The following is a 23,593-nucleotide window of genomic DNA, read 5'->3' as shown; positions in this document are numbered from 1 at the left end:
GCCCACTGGCCAGCCTCCTCTAGAACCCAACTGTTCTCTGTCCACTGGCCAGCCTCCTCTAGAACCCAACTGTTCTCTGTCCACTGGTCAGCCTCCTCTAGAACCCAGCTGTTCTCTGTCCACTGACCAGCCTCCTCTAGAACCCAGCTGCCCACTGGCCAGCCTCCTCTAGAACCCAACTGTTCTCTGTCCACTGGCCAGCCTCCTCTAGAACCCAACTGTTCTCTGTCCACTGGTCAGCCTCCTCTAGAACCCAGCTGCCCACTGGCCAGTCCCCAGCATGGAACCCAGCTGTTCTCTGTCCACTGACCAGCCTCCTCTAGAACCCAGCCGTTCTCTGCCCACTGACCAGACCAGCATAGAAACCAGCTGTTCTCTGTCCACTGACCAGCCTCCTCTAGAACCCAGCCGTTCTCTGCCCACTGGCCAGACCAGCATAGAAACCAGCTGTTCTCTGTCCACTGACCAGCCTCCAGCATAAACCCAGCTGTTCTCTGACCACTGACCAGCCTCCAGCATAAACCCAGCTGTTCTCTGTCCACTGACCAGCCCCCAGCATAGAACCCAGCTTTTCACTGTCCACTGACCAGCCTCCTCTAGAATCCAACTGTCCACTGACCAGCCTCCAGCATAAACCCAGCTGTTCTCTGACCACTGACCAGCCTCCAGCATAAACCCAGCTGTTCTCTGTCCACTGACCAGCCCCCAGCATAAACCCAGCTGTTCTCTGTCCACTGACCAGCCCCCAGCATAGAACCCAGCTGCCCTGCCTGTAGTTTTTTATTTACACCAGGTCGACGACCCCGCCCCGCAGCTGTCAGGACTGGAGGAAGAACTTGGTCTCGCTGCCAGAGGATGACCTCTCGCTGTCCGTGCAGCGGTTGCCCTTAGTGCACGGCGGGACCGTCTGTTTTTTACACAAGCACTGGCAGTGATGGGGCGCGACGTTCTGCTTGGGGGTCGCGTTGGTCGCGTGCTCGTGGTAGTAGGAGCTGTCGTGGTGGTAGTCCGTGCGACGACGGAGCAGGTACATGGCGAAGATGACCAGCGCCAGCAGCACGCACACGCCGGCGACTGGCACGGCGATGTAGATGGGGTTGATGATCCGGGTCTGTGACGTGCGGTGCTGGGCGTCGGAGCAGTTCAAAACTGGGGGGACGAATGTGCTGGGGCTGTCCACGGGGACATCTTTATCTGGGGAGTAGAAGTAAAGGATGTAAGAAATGCAGTGGGAAATACTGAAGATTGCTATGACACGTTTCTGTTATGGGGAATTTACGATTATATCCAACCATATATAGCATCAATTCTTTTAGATTGAGATTGATATGTTATGTATGCTTGTTTAAGTTTCGTGTAATTTATTGATATCATCTTTTCTCGTTTTTGCCCAAGACACATGGGGCCGCATTTCCTGATATAATGGGTACATTTATTCTGATCCCTAGATCTCAAGAAACGATAACTTGATCTTCATATAGGTAAAATATCTTATCTGGTCGGAAGGATCTTAATAGTTAATTTGAATAAATATAGCGACAAACTCTGCACGTGTATGTACATTTTAACGTTTACTATTACAGATAAAACAATGTTTTGTTAGGTTTTACTACAATGATAACTATATCATTGGCCAGATTTTTGCTATTGTCAGTGTTATAGACCGAGGTGTTTAGTGACTTGACTATAGGAGTCGCACAAGTTCACGGCCACAACGTACCTGTGACGCCAGGCGTCGAGATGATGGGTGTTGCAAATTTGTTACATAAATCCTTGTGATTACAGCAGTACAAGGCCGGCCACTCCACCCCCTCCCCCATCAGGGGTCGGCGGTTCTCACACGCCAGGGGCGTTGGGTCGCAGCCCCGTTGTAGGTTGTTCTGATAGAGTTCCGTGTAGCAGGTCTTGGTGCCGACACAGGTCGTCTTCCCGCTGTCCTTGCACTCCTGAGTGTTGCAGTCGCACCTGATGATACCTGCAGATGCAAGACATTAATAGTTGACAAACGTTGAAGGCACATTTATTATACTTTACACTCTGGACAAGGGCGTATCAATGGTGCAAATGGAATATCATTCATTCTTAAATCAGTGTGTGTTGTTGTTGTTGTTGTTGTTGTTTGACAACATTGTATCAATAATAAGATTATATGTAATTATTTAGACATATATATTGACAATGCTACTAGTATTTGTCTATTTTTTTTATTAAGTTTACTATTATTAGGCTTTTTTAAAAGAGTGTTATACTTCTTATCACTTTATCCGTCATCCTTTATGATTATCAAAAGCTAACGTCTACGAAACTGCACAGTGTATGGTCTGAGCAATAACATTTGTACTAAGTGACTTCATACCGTTTCGTAACTGAGTTAACGAATACACATATTAGAAAGAAAAAAAACGCGGCTCTAATTAAAACAACAGGAAAAAGTATGTCTATTTGTCTGTTTACATCAAGTTTGTAAATAAGAATACACCAAGATGTGGCGGCGTCTCCCGTGTTTATCAACACACAGCGGTGAATGGCGCCAACCCACAATATTCGCGCCAAAATCTCCCCAAATGCAATTTTAGAAATGGGTTCGTGCAATCGGTCATCATAGATATTCTTGTTCAAGAAATAAAAATACGGTGTAACGTTAAAAGGATTGGGCGCTATTGCTTTTTGTTGTTGTTTTTTTTTTTAGTTTTGTGTCGCTTTGTGAAGATATAGGGATATGTTGTAAAACAGCATGGGCTTCAATGAATGAATAAATGTTTTAATTAATGAACCTAGTAATGAATATGGATGCGAGTGCACAGTTGTAAAAGACACAAGACACCTCAGCTGGTGCACACGATTTTCCTCCACTGTGATCCGACGCTATTATATTCGGCACTTCTTCTTATATACAGGTCTATTAGCTGGGGTACCATCTGACACGACACCCCTCCTTCACACGATACATACACAACACTGAACATAGACATACATCCACACCACACAACACCCCTGCATTACACACACCATGGCATTTCAAATGACACTTGAAATGATATTCACGACATTACAACCTAGATACACGACACTACCTAGCACACGGTGTCTTCCCCTTACACAGCGCACACTACACACAACACGCACGACATTAATATGTTCATAAGTCAGGGCGATCCTTTAAGTCAACAATACCCCCCCCCTACCCTTGTCCCCGCGGCCCCCGACTGAATTTTAAGTAATGGAACCCCAGGACAAGAGAGTTTAGGGTCCCGGCTTAAGGGCACCAGAGTAATACGAGCCAGAACTGGGATTAACCGCCATTGTGACCCACCAGTAACCCTTTTAATTTATTTTGTACATTTAAGTTTAAGAGCTTTAATGGAGTTATTGATGGCATTTTGTTTGCTTAGGCTTAGACGGAGGTTAAGATTGGTCGCCAAGTCGATGAGAACATCGGATTTAGGTGTGTGTGGGGGGGGGGGGGGGTAGCCTGGTGGTTGCCACCAGGTGGATCTGGGGACATGCTAGGATGGGATAGGGTAGGATGGGATCTGGGGACATAGTAGGATGGGATAGGGTAGGATGGGATCTGGGAATATGGTAGTATGGGAACTGGGGACATCGTAGGATGGGATCTGGGAATATGGTAGTATGGGAACTGGTGATATCGTAGGATGGGATCTGGGAATATGGTAGTATGGGAACTGGCGATATCGTAGGATGGGATCTGGGAATATGGTAGTATGGGAACTGGTGACATCGCAGGATGGGATCTGGGAATATGGTAGTATGGGAACTGGTGACATCGTAGGATGGGATCTGGGAATATGGTAGTATGGGAACTGGGGACATCGTAGGATGGGATCTGGGAATATGGTAGTATGGGAACTGGTGACATCGTAGGATGGGATCTGGGAATATGGTAGTATGGGAACTGGGGACATCGTAGGATGGGATCTGGGAATATGGTAGTATGGGAACTGGTGACATCGTAGGATGGGATCTGGGAATATGGTAGTATGGGAACTGGAGACATCGTAGGATGGGATCTGGGAATATGGTAGTATGGGAACTGGTGACATCGTAGGATGGGATCTGGGAATATGGTAGTATGGGAACTGGTGACATCGTAGGATGGGATCTGGGAATATGGTAGTATGGGAACTGGGGACATCGTAGGATGGGATCTGGGAATATGGTAGTATGGGAACTGGTGACATCGTAGGATGGGATCTGGGAATATGGTAGTATGGGAACTGGGGACATCGTAGGATGGGATCTGGGAATATGGTAGTATGGGAACTGGTGACATCGTAGGATGGGATCTGGGAATATGGTAGTATGGGAACTGGAGACATCGTAGGATGGGATCTGGGAATATGGTAGTATGGGAACTGGTGACATCGTAGGATGGGATCTGGGAATATGGTAGTATGGGAACTGGTGACATCGTAGGATGGGATCTGGGAATATGGTAGTATGGGAACTGGTGACATCGTAGGATGGGATCTGGGAATATGGTAGTATGGGAACTGGTGACATCGTAGGATGGGATCTGGGAATATGGTAGTATGGGAACTGGTGACATCGTAGGATGGGATCTGGGAATATGGTAGTATGGGAACTGGGGACATCGTAGGATGGGATCTGGGAATATGGTAGTATGGGAACTGGTGACATCGTAGGATGGGATCTGGGAATATGGTAGTATGGGAACAGGTGACATCGTAGGATGAGATCTGGGAATAAGGTAGTATGGGAACTGGTGACATCGTAGGATGGGATCTGGGAATATGGTGGTATGGGAACTGGGGACATCGTAGGTTGGGATCTATAGGTATGTTAGGGTGGGATCTAAGGATGTGATTGGATCTCTTGAACAACTATAGTTTATTATGTCAACTCTGTAGTCCTTCTACAAGGAGTTTGTAATCCGTATTTTGTAAAAAGTCAGATAAAAAGTTCACCAAGGCCATCGAGGCTGGGGAGTCAGCAGAATGTCACACTGGGGAGTCAGTACAATGTCACACTGGGGAGTCAGTAGAAAGTCGCACTGGGGAGTCAGTAGAAAGTCGCACTGGAGAGTCAGTAGAAAGTCGCACTGGGGAGTCAGTAGAAAGTCGCACAGGGGAGTCAGCAGAGAGTCACACAGGGGAGTCAGTCCGGACCCAGGGTCTCAAGTTCCAAGTTTGTAAAGCTGGGGACCAATCCGGCATATTAGCGCCGTGTTTGCTCTCCCATCCGGCCGTGCCTCGAGTGGCCGGGAATTCCCGATTGCTTGCGGAGAATTTGTGTATGTTAAATGTTGATTTAGTGGTGATCGCTTATCAAGATCATCGCGAGCAGTTTTTTTTCTTGTTTTTTTTTTCTTGGTTAAGACACCCCAGTCGCGGGGCTTGAGGTAGAGTAGTTTCCCCCTAGTTGTGTTCAAACAAATGGCTTATTATTGGTTTATGAGGGGGTTGAGTTTTATACACGGGGTAGTAGGGGGCTTATTATTTATACACTAAGCAAAAGGTTAGGGTACCAACGGCTTACCCGTTAGGGTAAAGCGAAAAAGAGATCTCCCGAAAACCCGGGGGACTGGTCTGTGAAAATTAGGGTCATGGCACATTTCCAGCTGTCTTGACCCAAAGAAGTAGAGGGGTATTTGATAGTACAACAGTTATAGCAGGGAGGTATTGGGGTACTTGATAGTACCACTGTTTTAGCAAGGAGGTTGTGGGGTACTTGATAGTACCACATATTTAGCAGGGAAGTAGTAGGGTTCCAAAATTCAATTGTAGGGGGGGGGGGGGTCAGGGAATTGCTTTTTAAAAAGCTCTATTATATTGAACAATAGCGTCGAAGATGCTTACAATTTTTTCTATAGCTTAATTAAGTTAACAATCAATTCATATGTATTTTATTGGTGGCGTAATTTGATATTACCAGCTAGAGTTCATTTATTTTATCATGCCCCTTCTAACTTTATTACTTTATTACAATGTTGTATTGCTGCTTCCTTGTGTCCATGAGGAAATACCTTCCCACTAAATGCTCACATAACTCACAAGCTGTATTCAATCGGTTCATTAATGCCAACGTGGGGCAACAAGAATCAATGGCCATTACTGCAAGACGGACAGGCCGGTATTTCTTCTAATACCGCATATCATTTACAAACCTCACTTCATCTCAGAGATTAGTTTTGTATCACCCACCCCCACCCCTTTTAACCGGCTAGAGGTGTCTGGTGCTTTCTGCAGACAACCCCTCCCCCCCCCCACACACACACACACATCGTCTGCGTGTTCCAACATTAAAGAGTGCAAATTATCGGAAAAGTGACAAATTTGAAATTTAAATAAGATGGCCGTGCCTAAAGTCTGGTCAGGAAGCCCGCCACCAAGTCTCTGGGCGCCATGTGTGCACCGCCCCACCCCCGCCCCTAAGACACAAGTCCACCAGCAAGGGGCGACATTAAATCATAAAATCCCATTTCATCAGGCGCCAACCCACCGCCCTGCTGCCCAGAATCACCGTTGATTTTCTCCACTTGAATAATCAATATTTTTTTTCTCAGCACCGGTGGTCTATTTTCCTTAAATAATTGATGAGCACGTGATTGTTTTAGCTTTAAAATTAAATCTGTCCTTCGCGGATTTTCTGTACGTTTTATTTTAGAGAAGGGCCATTTTTTTTCTTGCCACGTGCTATGACATAGCTAGAAACATAGCACAGAAAATCATAAAGAGGAAAAATTTTGGAGTAAATTAAAGTTTTAGACCTGACACTCCACGGAGAAGATGAAACAGAGTTCGGCTGTTTCTTTAACGATGGAATTTTAATAGTGTCTGATTAGTACTATGTCCAGCCGTCCTTACATGTGTCATCTATATTCAGGTACCCATTTGTGCTGAATGGACTCCAGCATGTTTACAGACAGGAGCCCATGAACCGAAAAATTTGTTTCGGGTGTGTTGTTTGTTTACTGATGAATATAGCCAATAATTTAACATAGATAACATTATGCCTGCACAAATATTTTCTTTATCTTAATCACAATTACGTTCTAAGCCAAAGTATAAGATTTAACATTACTACAAATCAAACCAAAAAAAAAATACAGGAATTAATTCATAATCTGAAATCAAATTATCTTTTAATAAAGTTTTTTTTTTATTACATGTGAAACACCAAATCTAAAATAATGGAGTTCGAATAAAACGTGTGTTCTTTATTTTAAAATTTAATTTACTACAAGAGGCGAAACAAAACAAAAATACAATTCCATCACCACATTTTTTAAAAAATTAAACAAGAAAAAACATAAACGACATCAAATATATCGGATGATTAACATTAAACTCCGCCGACGAATAGCTATTTAAACGTGAGTCCGGTTTTAATACGTGCGTGCCGTGTGAGCGGGGTGGCGACTCGAGCAGAGTACGGAGTGGGGAGGGGGGGGGGAGTCTGATAAAATCACGCATGTGCACTCAGGGTCTATTACTCAACAGACGACCGGCGCCTGGAACTCACGTTGGCCAGTGAATCGGACAAAACGGCAACCACATAAAGTTGGCCAGTGAATCGGACAAAACGGCAACCAAATAAAGTTGGCCAGTGAATCGGACAAAACGGCAACCAAATGAAGTTGGCCAGTGAATCGGACAAAACGGCAACCAAATAAAGTTGACCACTGAATTGGACAAAACGGCAACCACATAAAGTTGGCCAGTGAATCGGACAAAACGGCAACCAAATAAAGTTGGCCAGTGAATTGGACAAAACGGCGACCAAATAAAGTTGGCCAGTGAATCGGACAAAACGGCGACCAAATAAAGTTGGCCAGTGAATCGGACAAAACGGCAACCAAATAAAGTTGGCCAGTGAATCGGACAAAACGGCGACCAAATAAAGTTGGCCAGTGAATCGGACAAAACGGCGACCAAATAAAGTTGGCCAGTAAATCGGACAAAACGGCGACCAAATAAAGTTGGCCAGTGAATCGGACAAAACGGCGACCAAATAAAGTTGGCCAGTGAATCGGACAAAACGGCAACCAAATAAAGTTGACCAGTGAATCGGACAAAACGGCGACCAAGTGATGTTGGCCAGTGAATCGGACAAAACGGCAACCGAGTGAAGTTGGCCAGTGAATCGGACAAAACGGCGACAAAGTGAAGTTGGCCAGTGAATCGGACAAAACGGCAACCGAATAAAAATTCCCTCCCCCCCCCCCCCCCCACCCCCGCGAATAGATGCTGCCAGACCACAACACCACCACAGTCTTGTCCTCGTTTTGCTTTCAATAAATTTTAACTACAAATGATCAGTTTCTAATTCTATATCTCTACTGTAACAAGCTTTAGGAAGTTATTAGTTTATCAAAGATTAGAGAGCCACAATTCATACAATAGTTTTCACCTCTTCATACAAGTACACCCAGTAACACAATCCACAATCTAACAAATACACACACACACACTTGCAACCACTAAAAAACGTACACAGAAAAACGAGCATACTAATACAAATAATTACTTACACACGCAGAGATAAACTTATATTCACACACACACACACACCACACACACACACACACAAATACACGTACGTACACACAATGATTTTTACTATGTTTATTGCAGAGACTGTCCAGATGGACAGCCGTGGTTGGATATCAATAACTAATGAGGGGGGGGGGTGAGAAAAATACGCTCTCTGCTGGCAGCGCCTCACCCCCACCCATCCCACCCCCAGGGACATTTCGCATGTGTCTCCTACAGGCGATATGGCACAAGACAGTCTGGCGCTGCTGTCAAATTCACTCCGCCCCATGCCAACTGTTACAGAACCACACACACACACACACACACACACACCCCAACCTCCCTATTCCCTGGCCATTCTCATTTCCTCCCCAGTTTAAAGCAGTCTGCCATGCTAGGACCAAGCATCAATTACGTCATGCTGTAGCTGTATCAGTGGTCTTAGCCTAATCAGCTATTGTCTGTAATTAAAACCATTCACCTTGTGTGTGTGTGAATATATATATATATATATATATATATATATATATATATATATATATATATATATATATATATATATATATATGTATGTATGTATGTATATGTATATATATAATATATATATATATATAGGTGGGTGCATCAATTATGAAGTTTATACACTAAGTGAAAGTGTTGTGAGATGGTTTGTACGCGTCACGAATCAGTGAAGTCATGGAAGACAATATTGTTTTATTAGGGGGGGGGGGGGGTCATTGAAGCTGCAGGACTGGTCATGCCTAAACATGAGGTATGCTGGGCGATGCCAGACTGATGCTGGTAATTAACGTAACCATTGAGGACAAAGTGGTGCTCGATAAATGAAGACAAATAGCCCCCAATGGGCTACACGGGTAAGCTGTGCAGTCTGGCCACTGATGTATGTTCTGCGCTAGACTGTGGGGAGGGTCCCGTCGCAACCAACTCCCGGGGAGAGTAATTGTGGTTATAAATTATGATTAGTTGTTATACCCCCACGGGAATGTCCGGGTTGTGTTGTTTTTATTTGGTGTTCCATGCTACGATCATGTGTTATGTTCCGGTTTTAGGTTTCGTCTTATGTAACCGTGTTACGATCATCACATCAGATTATGAGTTGCAATAATTTTTTTAAATGTTTAAAAAGATTATTTAACTTGATCTACTATGCTATGTATTTTTATTGTAATTTTTTTTTTAATTATTTGATTGTTTATTTATTTTTGTGGTCACATTTCACCAACCAATATGAAAAAAAAAGTGGTTTCTGACGTGTTTACAATCGTGCCATTGTTGAGGTAAAAACAAAGACATCCTACAGCTAGTGAGAACCGCTGGTCTGGTATGCTTTCCCTGGCAACAATAAGCTGTGAGTGGAGCAGGGGGGTGGGGTGAACTAATTCTACGATCAAGAACCATCTTTTGTTCTCCCCGCTACTAAATTATTTACGACGCCGGCCCGGCTGGGACCTGACATCAGGAGCGGATATGGGATCCTGGGTGAGCACACAGGCGGGGGTGGGGGAGGGCTGGGGCTGGGGATGACGACATAGTCTTGACACTGACATTCTGCCTCACTCAGACGTTCTCCCCACGACACACTGGGTTGTTTTTGTCAAGTTTTTTGTCAAGTTTGTTTTGCCATCTAGGATAAGGGGAAGTTACTTCTGTCTTGTGGTTTGAAGTTGTTTTTCTTGTGTTGTTTAAAGCACGTTATTACTTAAATCAATCCATTGCCAATTAGTATAGTCTTGATTAGCTCTTTGTCAGCTTTGCACTGTAAGCTTTATTACAATTTCAATACAAGAAATAAGGTTCTACAGTTTTAAAAAGTTATTTTTAATTAACTTTTCAGACCATGTTCGCATCATAGCGCCTATAAAACAAACTAACAAGGGTAAAGGAGTTGCAGTGCTGTGAACTACAAAATTAATAATGTTACAAAAACCGATTGTTTGTGTATTTTGAAGTTAAATTATAATTTTAAGTTGAAAGTTTCTTCGCGGATTTGAAGGTTACTTAATTAACCGACGAGTTTCCGGTACATTACCTCGCCTCTTCTACGTAAGCCTTCATTTACTATGTTAAAAATGTATCTACTGCGTTGTTCAAGAATTTTATTTTTTCCAGCCTTTCTGTGACCATCCCGAGATTTTATTAAAGGCAGAACCGTGGAGCCAAGGGATGGTCCTTCAAATAGAGGTACAGAGAAATGGGGGAGGGGTCCTTGTGAAATACGGGGTGTTATTAGCGTCAATATGGGAGCTGCCAAAACATTGCATGCAATCATTGCGACGCCCTGGTGATGTGTCAAATGTCAATTTTTTGGAGGTAGGGATGGGGGGTAGGGGGTCTGTAGTTTTTTGTTGGGTAGGATTGAAGTTTACCTTTCTGTAAGTCTTCGTAAACTTTAGTTTGAGTGCTCATGCCGCATGAGGTTAATATACCCCACAAACATACAAGGACAGAGTGATGGGTGACTCCCCTTTTGGGTGACTCATATGTTGGTTTGCTCCCTTGTTAAGTGATTCCTGTAGAGTGACTCCATGGGGTTGGCGGCTGCTTTGATTGGGCGACTCCCTGTTGAATGACTCCAAATTTTGTGACTCTTGCTAGGTGACTCCCTTAGCCAACTCACTTTTAGGCATCGAGGTTATCTGGAAACTCAAATGTTAAACATTTCTGGATCGGTGCTCGGATGGGGTGGGGGGCGACTCCCCTCTCGTGTGGCTCCCGATGGAGCCGTGTAGCCGTGAGGTGGGGGGCGACTCCCCTCTAATGTGGCTCCCGATGGAGCCGTGTAGCTGAGTTCCGGCTGATTGTCCACATAACTCGTCATTGTTTGTTTTGGTTTTCTCGTGTTTTGGCGTCCCCAGGGTGTCCTAGTCAAGCGCCTCCGTGGCGACATTAGCGCCGCTCTGTGCACGGGGTGACGGGTGGATGCCCACTGAGACCAGCAGACGCCCCTCCCACAAGATTCTCCACGAGCTCTTTCCTACAACTCGGCCAGGATGAGCACGTGCAGCTAAGCACACGTGACGCCAGGTTACACCTTGCTGGTCTGGTCATCGCTATTTATAGTTTTTTTTACAAGGCCATGGATGCCTTATTCTTGTGAGCAATACTATACTTGTTACGGAAGTATTTACACATGTATTACTTAACATCAGAATAACCAACCTAACACTCATTATTACATAAGTAATACATAAGTAACACTCATTAAAGCACTTATAATGCCATAGTAAAGTATTACCCATAACAGAATAATCACGACCACCACAAGAGTAATACTCGTTGCAATCGAATTACTTTCAATATAAGTATTACACTCAGTAACAAATCTAATACCTTTAATAAAAGTAATGCCTACAATATAAAAGTATTACTAATTAGTCAAAGTACTATTCATCAGAAAAACTGAAACCCTTTACATGACAAGTAAAATTTCTGTTAGAATGTGTGGCCGGTATGTTACAGCAGTTCATCATCAAACAGGAACTCTACATTACACCAACATCCCCCACTCCCAGCCCCCCCCCCCCCCCCCACAGCCCATACCCTAGACGAGAAGTCAGATAGCCATCTCACATCTCCCTTTACTGAACTGACCGGTACTGATGGAATCAAGGGAGATGACTGATCAGTGATTACATTTTTACAGGGACGTACTCTGGCCCATCAACATCGCTATTCAAACTGGCTGGTGGAGTAAAAAGTTGGAACGTTTTCGTTTCGTTTATTGAGGGTCGTTTCGGTTAGTTCCAGATTGTATCAGCCCATCTCATCAGTATTTTCTCTCGTTTGTTGCAGGGGTATCTTTATCTCGATCTAAAACACGTCTTTGCTTAAATCTTTGTCGACTATATTCACCCCCTCCCCCCCCCCCCCCCTGTTTAATTTCCATTCGGTGCTTGTTGAAAACAAACTCCTAAACAGTATAGTGGGAGAGAAAGAAAGGAAAATTGACGAATACAAGACAAAAAACAATTTCGTTTGAATTTTTTTTTCTTAACAGTCAGCCCCCCCCCCCCCTTTCTACCTAACCACCCTTCCTTAATCCAAAATATGCGTGACCAATATGCGTCCTCCAAAACTACCCTCCCCCAAGCACGCACACCCCCCCCCCCCTGTTTAATTTCCATTCGGTGCTTGTTGAAAACAAACTCCTAAACAGTATAGTGGGAGAGAAAGAAAGGAAAATTGACGAATACAAGACAAAAAACAATTTCGTTTGAATTTTTTTTTCTTAACAGTCAGCCCCCCCCCCCTTTCTACCTAACCACCCTTCCTTAATCCAAAATATGCGTGACCAATATGCGTCCTCCAAAACTACCCTCCCCCAAGCACGCACACCCCCCCCCCCCCCCCCATCCCAATCTCCCTTTTATCGCCGTGACGTACTTTCACTTTCCCCTCAGTGCTGCCCCTGCCTCACCCCAGTTATCTGGGAGATTGTCTATCTACTGGCTGTATCTGGGCATCTGAGGGTACCGTGACGAGACTGTAATTATGGGATGTGACATGGCTCTGATGGGTGTACCCAAAACGCCTAGACGAGTTAGCCCCCTCAGTCTTACAGGCCTGACATGAAATTTTAACAAGTTCTGGCGTTCGGGAACACACCCAAACCCATTTACCCAACCTCATATATATATATATATATATATATATATATATATATATATATATATATATATATATATATATATATATATATATATATATATATATATATATATATATATATATATATATATTTATATATATATATATATATATTTATATATATATATATATATATATATATATATATATATATATATATATACAAGTGTACACTTAATCTAACTGCTATATACGATTGAAACTCTTCTGTCAAATTAGAACTTCCTTGTTTTATCTATAATAAACTCGAATAACGTGGTCATGTTGCATGATCAACGCCAATTAACATCTCCATAAGTGCCGATCATGGGTTGATTCTAGACCAGAGACCAAACTTGGCATGCCCGGTAATGGAACTTGTGCCTTAGTAGGAAAATGTTAAGTTCCTTTTCGAACCTGACGGTCCATGGGGCAAGTGATGTAGCGTAGGTAGGACTCAATGACGTTCTACGTACTTGAACCCGGATTCAAACTCGAGACTTTTGGGTTAGCAGTTATATGCCTTACCACTCAACCACCCCGTCGCATTTTTCATGTGTATTTTTATTGGCGAATAAATCCTAAAAAAAAAATTCACCATTTTTATCCACAATAATTTTGTAAAAGAAAGGGCGAAAAAGAAGGAAAAAAAGAATTATAGGTAGCTGTGCGGGATTCTAAATTTTCTATTGAATCCCCAGCCACGTATTTGGAAACATTGTAATTAACGTGGCGTCAGGAGCGTCACTTGTCTGACAGGGGGGATCACTTGGCTTAGCCGAAAGAAAGAACAGGTTGGGCAGGGGGAGAAAACTCCATGTAATGGATACCTAGAAGACCGACCCGAAACGTCGCTCGGGCCTGCTGAACCAGGGGTAATTGAAGCCCATTGTCCCCTCCTGTTTGACGTCACGTCCCCGGAGTTGGCCCCAACATTGAAAATAAAACAGGTTGGATCAGGGGCGTATACGGAAAATGGGTCGAAGGAGGGGGGATGGACAGTAGGGCAGGAAGGGGGTTGTTAACGGGCGGACACGGATGAGGACTGTGATTCGCAAATCCATTTCTGTTCCATCCACGGACAACTACAATCATGGCGGTGGGCGAGACCCAAGTGTTGAAGCCAGGATATCAGTTACAGTTGGGTTTTTTTTTTTCATGATGGTAATCAACACAAAGCCGGAATTGTGTGGCTGTGGAAGGTAGGGAAGGGGGGTGAGGCTTATAGTACGTGCATAAAAGAGTAAGACAGAAACATTCCTATGATGGAGCTAGCTAATAGAATCTGTCAAATAATGATGAAACAACAGTTACCCTGGCCGACTTTTCTTATCGATTGAAAACTAGCAGTAGCGTAATGGTAAACGGGCACTTAAAGCAGTGTAGGGATATAACACCCGCAGAATGAGCCCATTTCACTAGATCTCTTATTTTTTGACAACTACTCTCTGGTGTAAACCACCACCCCCCCCCCCCCACACACACACACTTGTGCTATAGTGACTGTTTACATTCAGCACCCCCACCCCGGTATGTATGACACCCCCAGTCCATGTGTGTATAACACCCCCACCCTCAATTTATATAACACCCCCACCCCGAGTGTGTATGACACCCCCACCCCGAGTGTGTATGACACCCCCACCCCGAGTGTGTATGACACCCCCACCCCCAGTGTGTGACACACCCACCCGCAATTTGCGTGCCACCCCCACCCCTACTGTGTGCGCTACATGGCTGTTTATAACCGTAAAGCTGACACTGACAGCGTCTAAAACACACTGCCTGCCGTTACTCAACTTGAATTAGTGCTGATGGCTGCCATGGCGAGGGAAAACAACCCGAGCCAACAAAAATTGTGCGCCGTCTAAAAAACTCAATCTTAAAGTATTACAACAGTTTGTTGCTTTGCATGTTCTGTAGGAGTAAACGCTAAACCTCTTCTCCGCTAACTAAAAGTTAAAGTTAAGTTACTATCATTAGTGGTTTAGAAAACGTATTTTTATTACGAATTATCATATCGATTTTTATTTTAAATGGCCAAATGATTACATTTACTTTAAATAACTTCAATAAACATTAATTTAACTCATATTTTAAATCAAGTGTAATTTGAAAAAACGCAATATTGTAAGTATAACGCATATGAAAATTCATTATACTTTATCTCTAGTGGTGAGTGTGGAGGGGGCGGGGAGAGAATATTCCCATATCCCGACTTACCTTATCTAATGACTTAATTAAAACGTATTTCCACGTGAACTGTACTAGGAGCAGGGATGTCTTCACCCCACTGGCGACGGTCTGTTAATCCTAGCGTGTCTACCGCCATTTTTTAACGCGTTTGTTTTTAATCAAATCCTCCATTTTAAAGGTGTTCTCGCCTCGACGCTACGGGCTACACTGCCATCTTTTCTTGAAATTAACAGCATTAGTTAGATGCTAACTAAGCATGTCAAAAAACGCTGAGAACGGTGGCTCATTTTAGAGAAAAAAATACTGCAGTGACGCGGTTAAAACATTTTGGATTAGCGAAACATTTTGAAAAAACGATTTTTGTCTCCAGTTTGATTAGGTCTGCCGACAGTAAACCTTGTTCTTTACGTGCCAACAACAAAATCATGTTGATGTGTCTACAATAAAATTATGTTGTTTATGTGTCTACAACAAAATTATGTTGTTGATGTGTCTACAACAAAATCATGTTGTTGATGTGCCAACAACAAAATCATGTTGTTGATGTGCCAACAACAAAATCATGTTTATGTGTCTACAACAAAATCAAGTTGGTTACGTGTCTACAACAAAATCATGTTGTTGATGTGCCAACAACAAAATCATGTTGTTTATGTGCCAACAACAAAATCATGTTGTTTACGTGTCTACAACAAAATCATGTTATGTGTCTACAACAAAATCATGTTGTTTATGTGTCTACAACAAAATCATGTTGTTTATGTGTCTACAACAAAACCATTTATTGTGTGGAAAAACAATCATTTTCAGTGGTTGTTTTTTTTAATAAAATTTTTTATGGTATTTTGAGAAATACAGTTTTAAAATGTTACGTTCATATGGGTCAAAAGTAATTTCCTATTTATGTTTGATTTTGTTACATAATACGTGTACAATTCGCTGTGATCATAATATAAAATTCATCCCTCTCTTTCCTTGCGCAGATCTCCATTAAAATGGCGCGTTACTGAAGTGTAACAACCAATGGTTGAGCTCAAGTTCTATTCGGTTCTCAACCAGTCCGCTCCATGTTTCCCTAGATTATTCTAGGTCGGAGATAGAGAACAGGGCGGGGAGATAACTCCACACCTGGCCACCCCTACAGGAGATGTAACGCCATACATTCGACGTCACTGATTGCTTTGGACAGCAGATTCCAGCATTCGTCTCGTCAAGAAGCTCTGGCATACCCAGGGACCTCGTTTTATGGCCGTCAGGCACTCACGAGTTGTCTCACGCGGCTGGAGAAAAAGGAAAGCCGTCACGCACACAGCCAGAAAAATAACGGCCGTCTCTTACTCACACAGCCGGAGAAATAAAGGCCGTCTCTAACTCACAGCCGGAGAAATAAAGGCCGTCTCTAACTCACAGCCGGAGAAATAACAGTCTTCTCTAACTCACAGCCGGAGAAATTACGGCCGTCTCTAACTCACACAGCCGGAGAAATAAAGGCCGTCTCTAACGCACACAGCCGGAGAAATAGCGACCGTGTCTAACTCACACAGCCGGAGAAATAATGGCCGTCTCTATCTCACACAGCCGGAGAAAAAAACGACCGTCTCTATCTCACACAGCCGGAGAAAAAAACGACCGTCTCTAACTCACACAGCCGGAGAAATAACGGCCGTCTCTAACTCACACAGCTAAAGAAATAACGACCGTCTCTAACGCACACAGCCGGGGAAATAACGGCCGTCTCTAACTCACACAGCCGGAGAAATAACGGCCGTCTCTAACTCACACAGCCGGAGAAATAACGGCCGTCTCTAACTCACAGCCGGAGAAATAACAGTCTTTTCTAACTCACACAGCCGGAGAAATAACGACCGTAACTCACACAGCCGGAGAAATAACGTCCGTTTCTAACTCACAGCCGGAGAAAATAGGCCCGTGACTCACACAGCTGGTGGGATAAGGGCAGTAACTGCTACTAACTGACGCGGTGTAGTACATGCTACAGCCACATACCCCATTCTGTAGTTTTTAAATTATTTTTTTCTCTGTATCTATACTTGTCTCCCTTTATTTCCCTTTACTCTTAGAAAAACCGTTGGCCGTTGTGGGAGAATAGAGAGATCAGAAGAGCAGAATTCCTGCGGTGATCGGAGCTGCTTTAATTCACTAATGGAAGGGGGCTGCCCATATGGGCGGGGATCACTTGGCTTTATTTTCACGAGATTTTCAAAGCACCCGTAGGAAGTGACATTTCACGAGGCAGACATTTTATAAAGTATACATTTTATAAAGCAGACAATTGGCGCGGCCAACATTTTGCCTTTGTTGCTAACGAAGCTTTTGAAATTACTTTTTAAGAACTGTGTATTAAATTTTATTTAAAAAATTTAAATTAGATGGAGGCAAACGTATTTTCTGGACTGATAAATTAGTTGCAGGATAGAAGATAAGGCAGTTTAGATGTCTAAAAGATATTCATTTAGTCATCATAGACGATAACAAATGATGTAAAAATAACGAGTAAAATGTATGGTTTTATTATGCGAATAAGCAACAAAGCTAGATCAGATATTGACTATGTGGAGGAAATCAGATAGAAGGGAGATAATTGCCCATGGCTTGCCCTCGTCATCGCCCCGCCCCCCTCTCGCCACTACAATTATCAAATAGTACTAAAATGGTGACTGGGTCTGGACAGCGTGTCGCCAGTTTTACTGCCTTATTCATGACCGCAGCCAGTGGCCGCGTTTACATTGGCTTCACAAATCATATAAATGTTAATCGGTTGCTATGGTGACTATAGAAACTGAGCGCCCCTTTCCCCCCTGACTACCCCAGTATCTTGTACTATCACCGTCCATGATAAATGGGTACCATAGCTAGTCGAGGAAGTCAGCGAGGCAATCAATTCCTGCTTGATCTATTGGTTGCGTTCAGAGGGTCATGCGCAATCCATGGACGGGTCCACTTGCTGGTAATATACAGTTGGTACATCCATGGACGGGTCCACTTGCTGGTACTATACAGTTGGTACCTCCATGGACGGGTCCACTTGCTGGTACTATACAGTTGGTACCTCCATGGACGGGTCCACTTGCTGGTGCTATACAGTTGGTACCTCCATGGACGGGTCCACTTGCTGGTGCTATACAGTTGGTACCTCCATGGACGGGTCCACTTGCTGGTACTTTAAGTTGATTTTTAACAAAGTTGTAAACAGTGCTAGACATAACTGATCCAATAAACTTTTTTTTCTGTTTTTCTAACTAAATTTGTTTTTTATTTTATAGTATTAAATTTGCTTAAAACATAAACGATTTCAATACAATTAAGGAATATAGACATGATAGTAATCGTATAAGTGAAATAAATGTCTAGCTCCTAAATGTGTTTTTTTTTTAAAATGTGTGAAGCTGTCAAAAACTTTCATCTACACTCTACACTGTTGCTGTAATTGATGAGTCAACTCTGTATAACGCAGGATAACAAACGTTAACGTGTGATTCTTACACCTTTTTGTCATGCTAGATCACACGATGTGTTGTAGAATGTATCTATTACCACAGTACTATACATCGGCCCAGGTGTGAATCTGTTGATTCAGTTATCTTTGGATCAATCCATTTTTCCTGGCCAACTCTATTATCACACTCAGTTAAACAGATAAAGCTAACATTTTCAAAACGAAAAACGAATAAATGACAAGCTTATTATATACTGTAGTACAAGTTGTCTCGGCTGTGATATGGTATAATACTCTCCCCTCCCCCGCACACCTTATTAGCATCGATAACTTTCCCGATCCCCAACCACTCCCCGCCCCCAACCCTCGCCCCGAGATCACTAAACAAGACCCGGGGGAGACGGGCTGTTTCCTGGAGCCGCAGAAATCCATTAACTCTCCGTCTGAGGGCGCCACGAACATAAGTACTCGACATCAAGGACGGGATCACGGGATCCTTGCGTCTGTAGGGAACTCGGGATCCCCGCGTCTGCAGGGAACTTGTAATCCACTTGTCTGCAAGGAACTTTGGGGTCCCTTTGCCGGCCGGGAATTTCAATGTACAAAAACTCTGTGATGTATAGTGGTCAGCGTGAGTGGATTGTTTTAAGGTCTGTAAACACAGTCTGTCGTCAGCATGTTATATTTCATATGCCAACATTTGTTATATAAATTAATTTACATTTACATATATATATATATATATATATATATATATATATATATATATATATATATATATATATATATATATATATAATATACAGAGAGAAAGAGAGACATCTTTTACTATGGCATTGGCGTTCCATGTGGGTTAACTGATAGCGCCAGGAAAAATAAAATTAAATGAGACTATTTTATTTTTTAAATCATGAGGGCATCCATATTAAAACACACAAACACACAGACACATATAGGCCATATATATATATATATATATATATATATATATATATATATATATATATATATATAAAGCATGCTTGTAAGCTTGCTTTCCCTTTCTCTCTACTCCCTGCCCCAACCAGGGACAAAATGACAAAATGTACAACTGTTTGCATTCTCCTACATTTGAATTGTCTGGCAAACTAAAGAGCTTCTAATGTTTTATGTTTATATGTATGCTTTTAGTTGCTCTTGTGTATAAGAACTGTGGCTCCCTCGTTAGGGCAGACAACTAGCAGGCCTCTCTAGTTGGGTAAATTGCTATTGTTTACTTTGACGTGAGTTTTATATAGAGTTTTTTTTTAAACGCGTGCTTAAACGTAATGAAGAAGACCCACTGGAAGTGGTTTTTAAATAAGCGTGATAAAAGGTTGAAATAGATTGGACGTAATGCAAACTAAGGGGAGGTAAAGATTAAAGAAATTCAGGGGCAGACAACACAAGATAGCCAGACAGTGATAAGGGATGAAGAAGGGGAGGAAAGCCTTTCAAGCAAATATTAAATCTTGGGCCGTGTTAAATAATGGCTCCTATAATGGACCCGGGGAGTTCGAGTGATCACTGAATAAAGGAAGTCAGATTTGATTGTTTATTGTGGATTCAGAGGGGGTGGCTAAGCCAGTGCGCACAAACAGGGGAGATTACCTCATTGCTTTGTTGAGGGGAAAAAACCAACTGAAAAAGGTAAACATACACATTGGGGGAGTTTAAACAAAAGTGATTCCAGAATTCAGGGAATTTTTTTTTCTTTTTTTTTTTTAAATAAACTGGGCATACGACTGTTTGTTAAAACAATTTGCAATGCTGAATGACAAGGATCTGTTAATAAAACTGAGAATACTTTTAAAACTTTCTTATATTTATAATCTATAATGCCTCTATGTAAGTGATATGATATCCGATGTCTTTATCAGCAACCCATCTCTACACCCCCCAACCCCTTCCCAACTCCCAGCATCATCTTTTATGCAAACGTTTTGGTTATACTTTGTGTGACACTTGTGAGAAATGAAGATTTTAATTCAACAGGACAATTTCCTTTTCTGTACAAGAGATAGGAGCAATGAAGGAGCTTTCATATATCTTTCTTATATATATGTATCCGTTAATGGGAGTATAGGGACCAATACGTGCTTAGGAAATATCAAATACTCATTAATATTAGCCCTGACCCTAACCTAACCCTAACATCTTAAACAAAAGTCCGTAGAAAACAAAGAAGAAAAACTCAGAAAAAAAGTAAACTCCTGTATAAAGTACAGAATCTTTTGTTACAGTGTTGACCTCTTAATTGTAATATTGGATCGGATTTCTTTCAACACAATGAACTGTGTCATTTGTCAGGATAAAAGATATTTAATTACTTTAAAATGACGACTTGAAAATTGCACTATAAAAAATAGATATGATTTCTTTAAACAATTTGACCACTTAAAAAATGGTCTCTTAAAAAAAACGACATAGGAAAGTGAGAACTATTAAAGTTATAGGAGCAGTTGTTTTTTGGTTGTTTTTTTTTTTTTATATAAATAAATTGTTTACAAACGACGTTTTAAAAAAAAGGGTGATTGAAAAAATCAAATGTTTACAAACCACGATTGGAAAAAAAAACGAAGGGTGACGTCAGCCGATTATTAAAAAAAACCAAATTGTAAGTCTTCGACGTGTGTCGCCGGCAAGTCTGGCACTGTACGAGTTTTAGTATTGGCTGTAAATCTTTAGGATCCGGGGAGGGGGGAAATATTCGGGTACAGCCATATTTGCTTTTGGGGTTGAAGTAAGGGGAACAATGCAGAGGGTAGGGCTGGCATATTTACGCCCCCTGGTGATGGTGCGATACATTGGGCGCCTGTATTGATGGTTTATTGTCTGACGCACCTAGATAGAAGGAATGTTGCTACTTGTTTTCATCACCTGACGATTCCAGTCGTTTAACACGGTAACCAATAGATTGCCGCGCGATTTTCCCGATGTTAGTGATAGAATAGACTGAAAACAAACACAAAAAAATATAGAATGCGGTGTTTTACGCATGGAAATAGCACCACCCCAAGACAACACGGAAAGGAGACGAGCAAACAGCGGTGGTAATCTTTATAGCCTGCTTTAAACAGCGGTCGGTTTCAGACAAGTTTTACTTTTCTATAGCAGACAAGCTGGTTTGGTTTTGCCATAGCAGTTATAGACTGATAGCAGCGAGGTAAACATAATACAGACTGATTAATACTTTTATATAGTGGTCCACCTTAATCATAAACCTCAGTATATATATATATATATATATATATATATATATATATATATATATCCTTCAATACCTCCCTAATAGCTCCCTCAATACCTAACTGATTACCTCACACATTACCTCCTTCATTAAATCCCTAATTACATCACACATTTCCTCACTCTACTTCTCATCATTAACTCCATTACTTCCTCTATTATTCACTCCCTCATTATATCAATACTTACTTCAATCTATACCTCCCTCTCATCATTTCCCTCTATACCTCCCCCATCATCTCCTCTATACCCCCTTAAATAACCCCTGATTACTTCCCCCATTGCATCACTCATATAAATACTTACCTCACTCTACACCCCCCTTATTACCTCCCTTACTACTCTTCTGATTACCTCCCTCATTACCTCCCTTATCTCCCTCCTTATTACCTATCTCATTACTTCACCACTAAGATGAGGCCCACAAGAGTTATCTGATACGATTCCTTTATTTAAAAAACAAACAAACAAAAAAGGTATCAATCAATTTTTCATATGTGTACATTAAACCCAGCTGTTACACGCTGGTGTAGTGGTGTATATCTTCTAATCCAACTCCACTTGCTTTATCTTATCTAATCTACCGCATCGCAGTTAATCTAATCTACTGCACGCGTGACTAGCCTAATCCGCCACCACGTGACTTATTCAACCAAATACGAATCCAACATTTAACTCCTCCAGCTACAGAAACAATAAGCAAGCATTTTTTTTTTATATACTTCCTCCTCGGTTACCGAAACTATTTCAAGGGAAAAAAAACATTTCTCTGTTAGCAGTCGCTCAAAAACTGGAAGTTTGTTTCGTTTCGCCATTTATCCGCGGCAGACGGCTGGGAAGCGGGCGGCGGGCGTACAAGGATGAAGCTACTCGTTGCAGCTTTAAAAGCATTGCTTAGCAGGCTGGGGGCTTCTCCGAGCGTTTCTTTATGTTGTCTTTCTCAACAAACGAACAAGGCTAATTTTTTTTACTTGATTTGTTCCCGGGAACTACGGGCGTGCGGGAGGGGTGGTCTGGTGGAAACAATAACTGAATAGTGGAAGAAGAAAAAATGATGTTTGCTTGTATGATGTAATGGCGTTAAAGAATTATTAGTACTTCTGTCAAGCAAGTGTTCGGTAAAAACTTTGTCAAAATATATCCACAATCTCAAGTAGTTTTTTTTTAGGGTCGTGAGATGTATTCAGATATTGGGATAGAATTAAGGTTAGGAAAAGTCTAGGTTAGGAATGTAGATAGCTGGATAATTAAAAAGTAACAATTAGTACCTGCAAATAAGAACATGCGCTAAATATCTCAGCACACTGACTAGTGGCGGACTAGAAAACTGTACAAATTAACACGGTGATGACCGTGTAGGCAAGATGGATTATTTGAGTGTGTACAAACTATTGGTGCTAATGCCACTGCTCTCCCCCCTCCTCCTTCCAATACTAACACGCCCATATATTACACAAATAAGACGCTCTTTAAGATTTTATTATTCTCATATTACTTACTCTATCTT

At 42.2% G+C, this 23,593-nt stretch overlaps 1 protein-coding gene across 1 annotated transcript in view; it reads right to left on the bottom strand.

Moving 5' to 3' along the window:
• Positions 1-670: 670 nt before the first annotated feature.
• The window catches only part of LOC131958200 (uncharacterized), a 38,550-nt gene continuing 15,627 nt past the window's right edge, over positions 671-23,593 (bottom strand). The window contains exons 2-3 of the mRNA XM_059323078.1: positions 1,721-1,975; positions 671-1,194 (exon numbers count right to left, since the gene is read on the bottom strand). Of these exons, the coding sequence (XP_059179061.1) occupies positions 818-1,194; positions 1,721-1,975 (632 nt within the window). The 3' untranslated portion in view covers positions 671-817. The remainder of the gene's footprint in view (positions 1,195-1,720; positions 1,976-23,593) is intronic.

Source organism: Physella acuta, unplaced genomic scaffold (genome assembly GCF_028476545.2).
Source record: "Physella acuta isolate Inbredline_101_S28 unplaced genomic scaffold, ASM2847654v3 ptg001299l, whole genome shotgun sequence".
Lineage (NCBI taxonomy): Eukaryota > Metazoa > Mollusca > Gastropoda > Physidae > Physella > Physella acuta.
The sequence above is the reverse complement of the archived record's forward strand: the minus strand, read 5'-3'. Positions and strand labels throughout refer to the sequence as shown.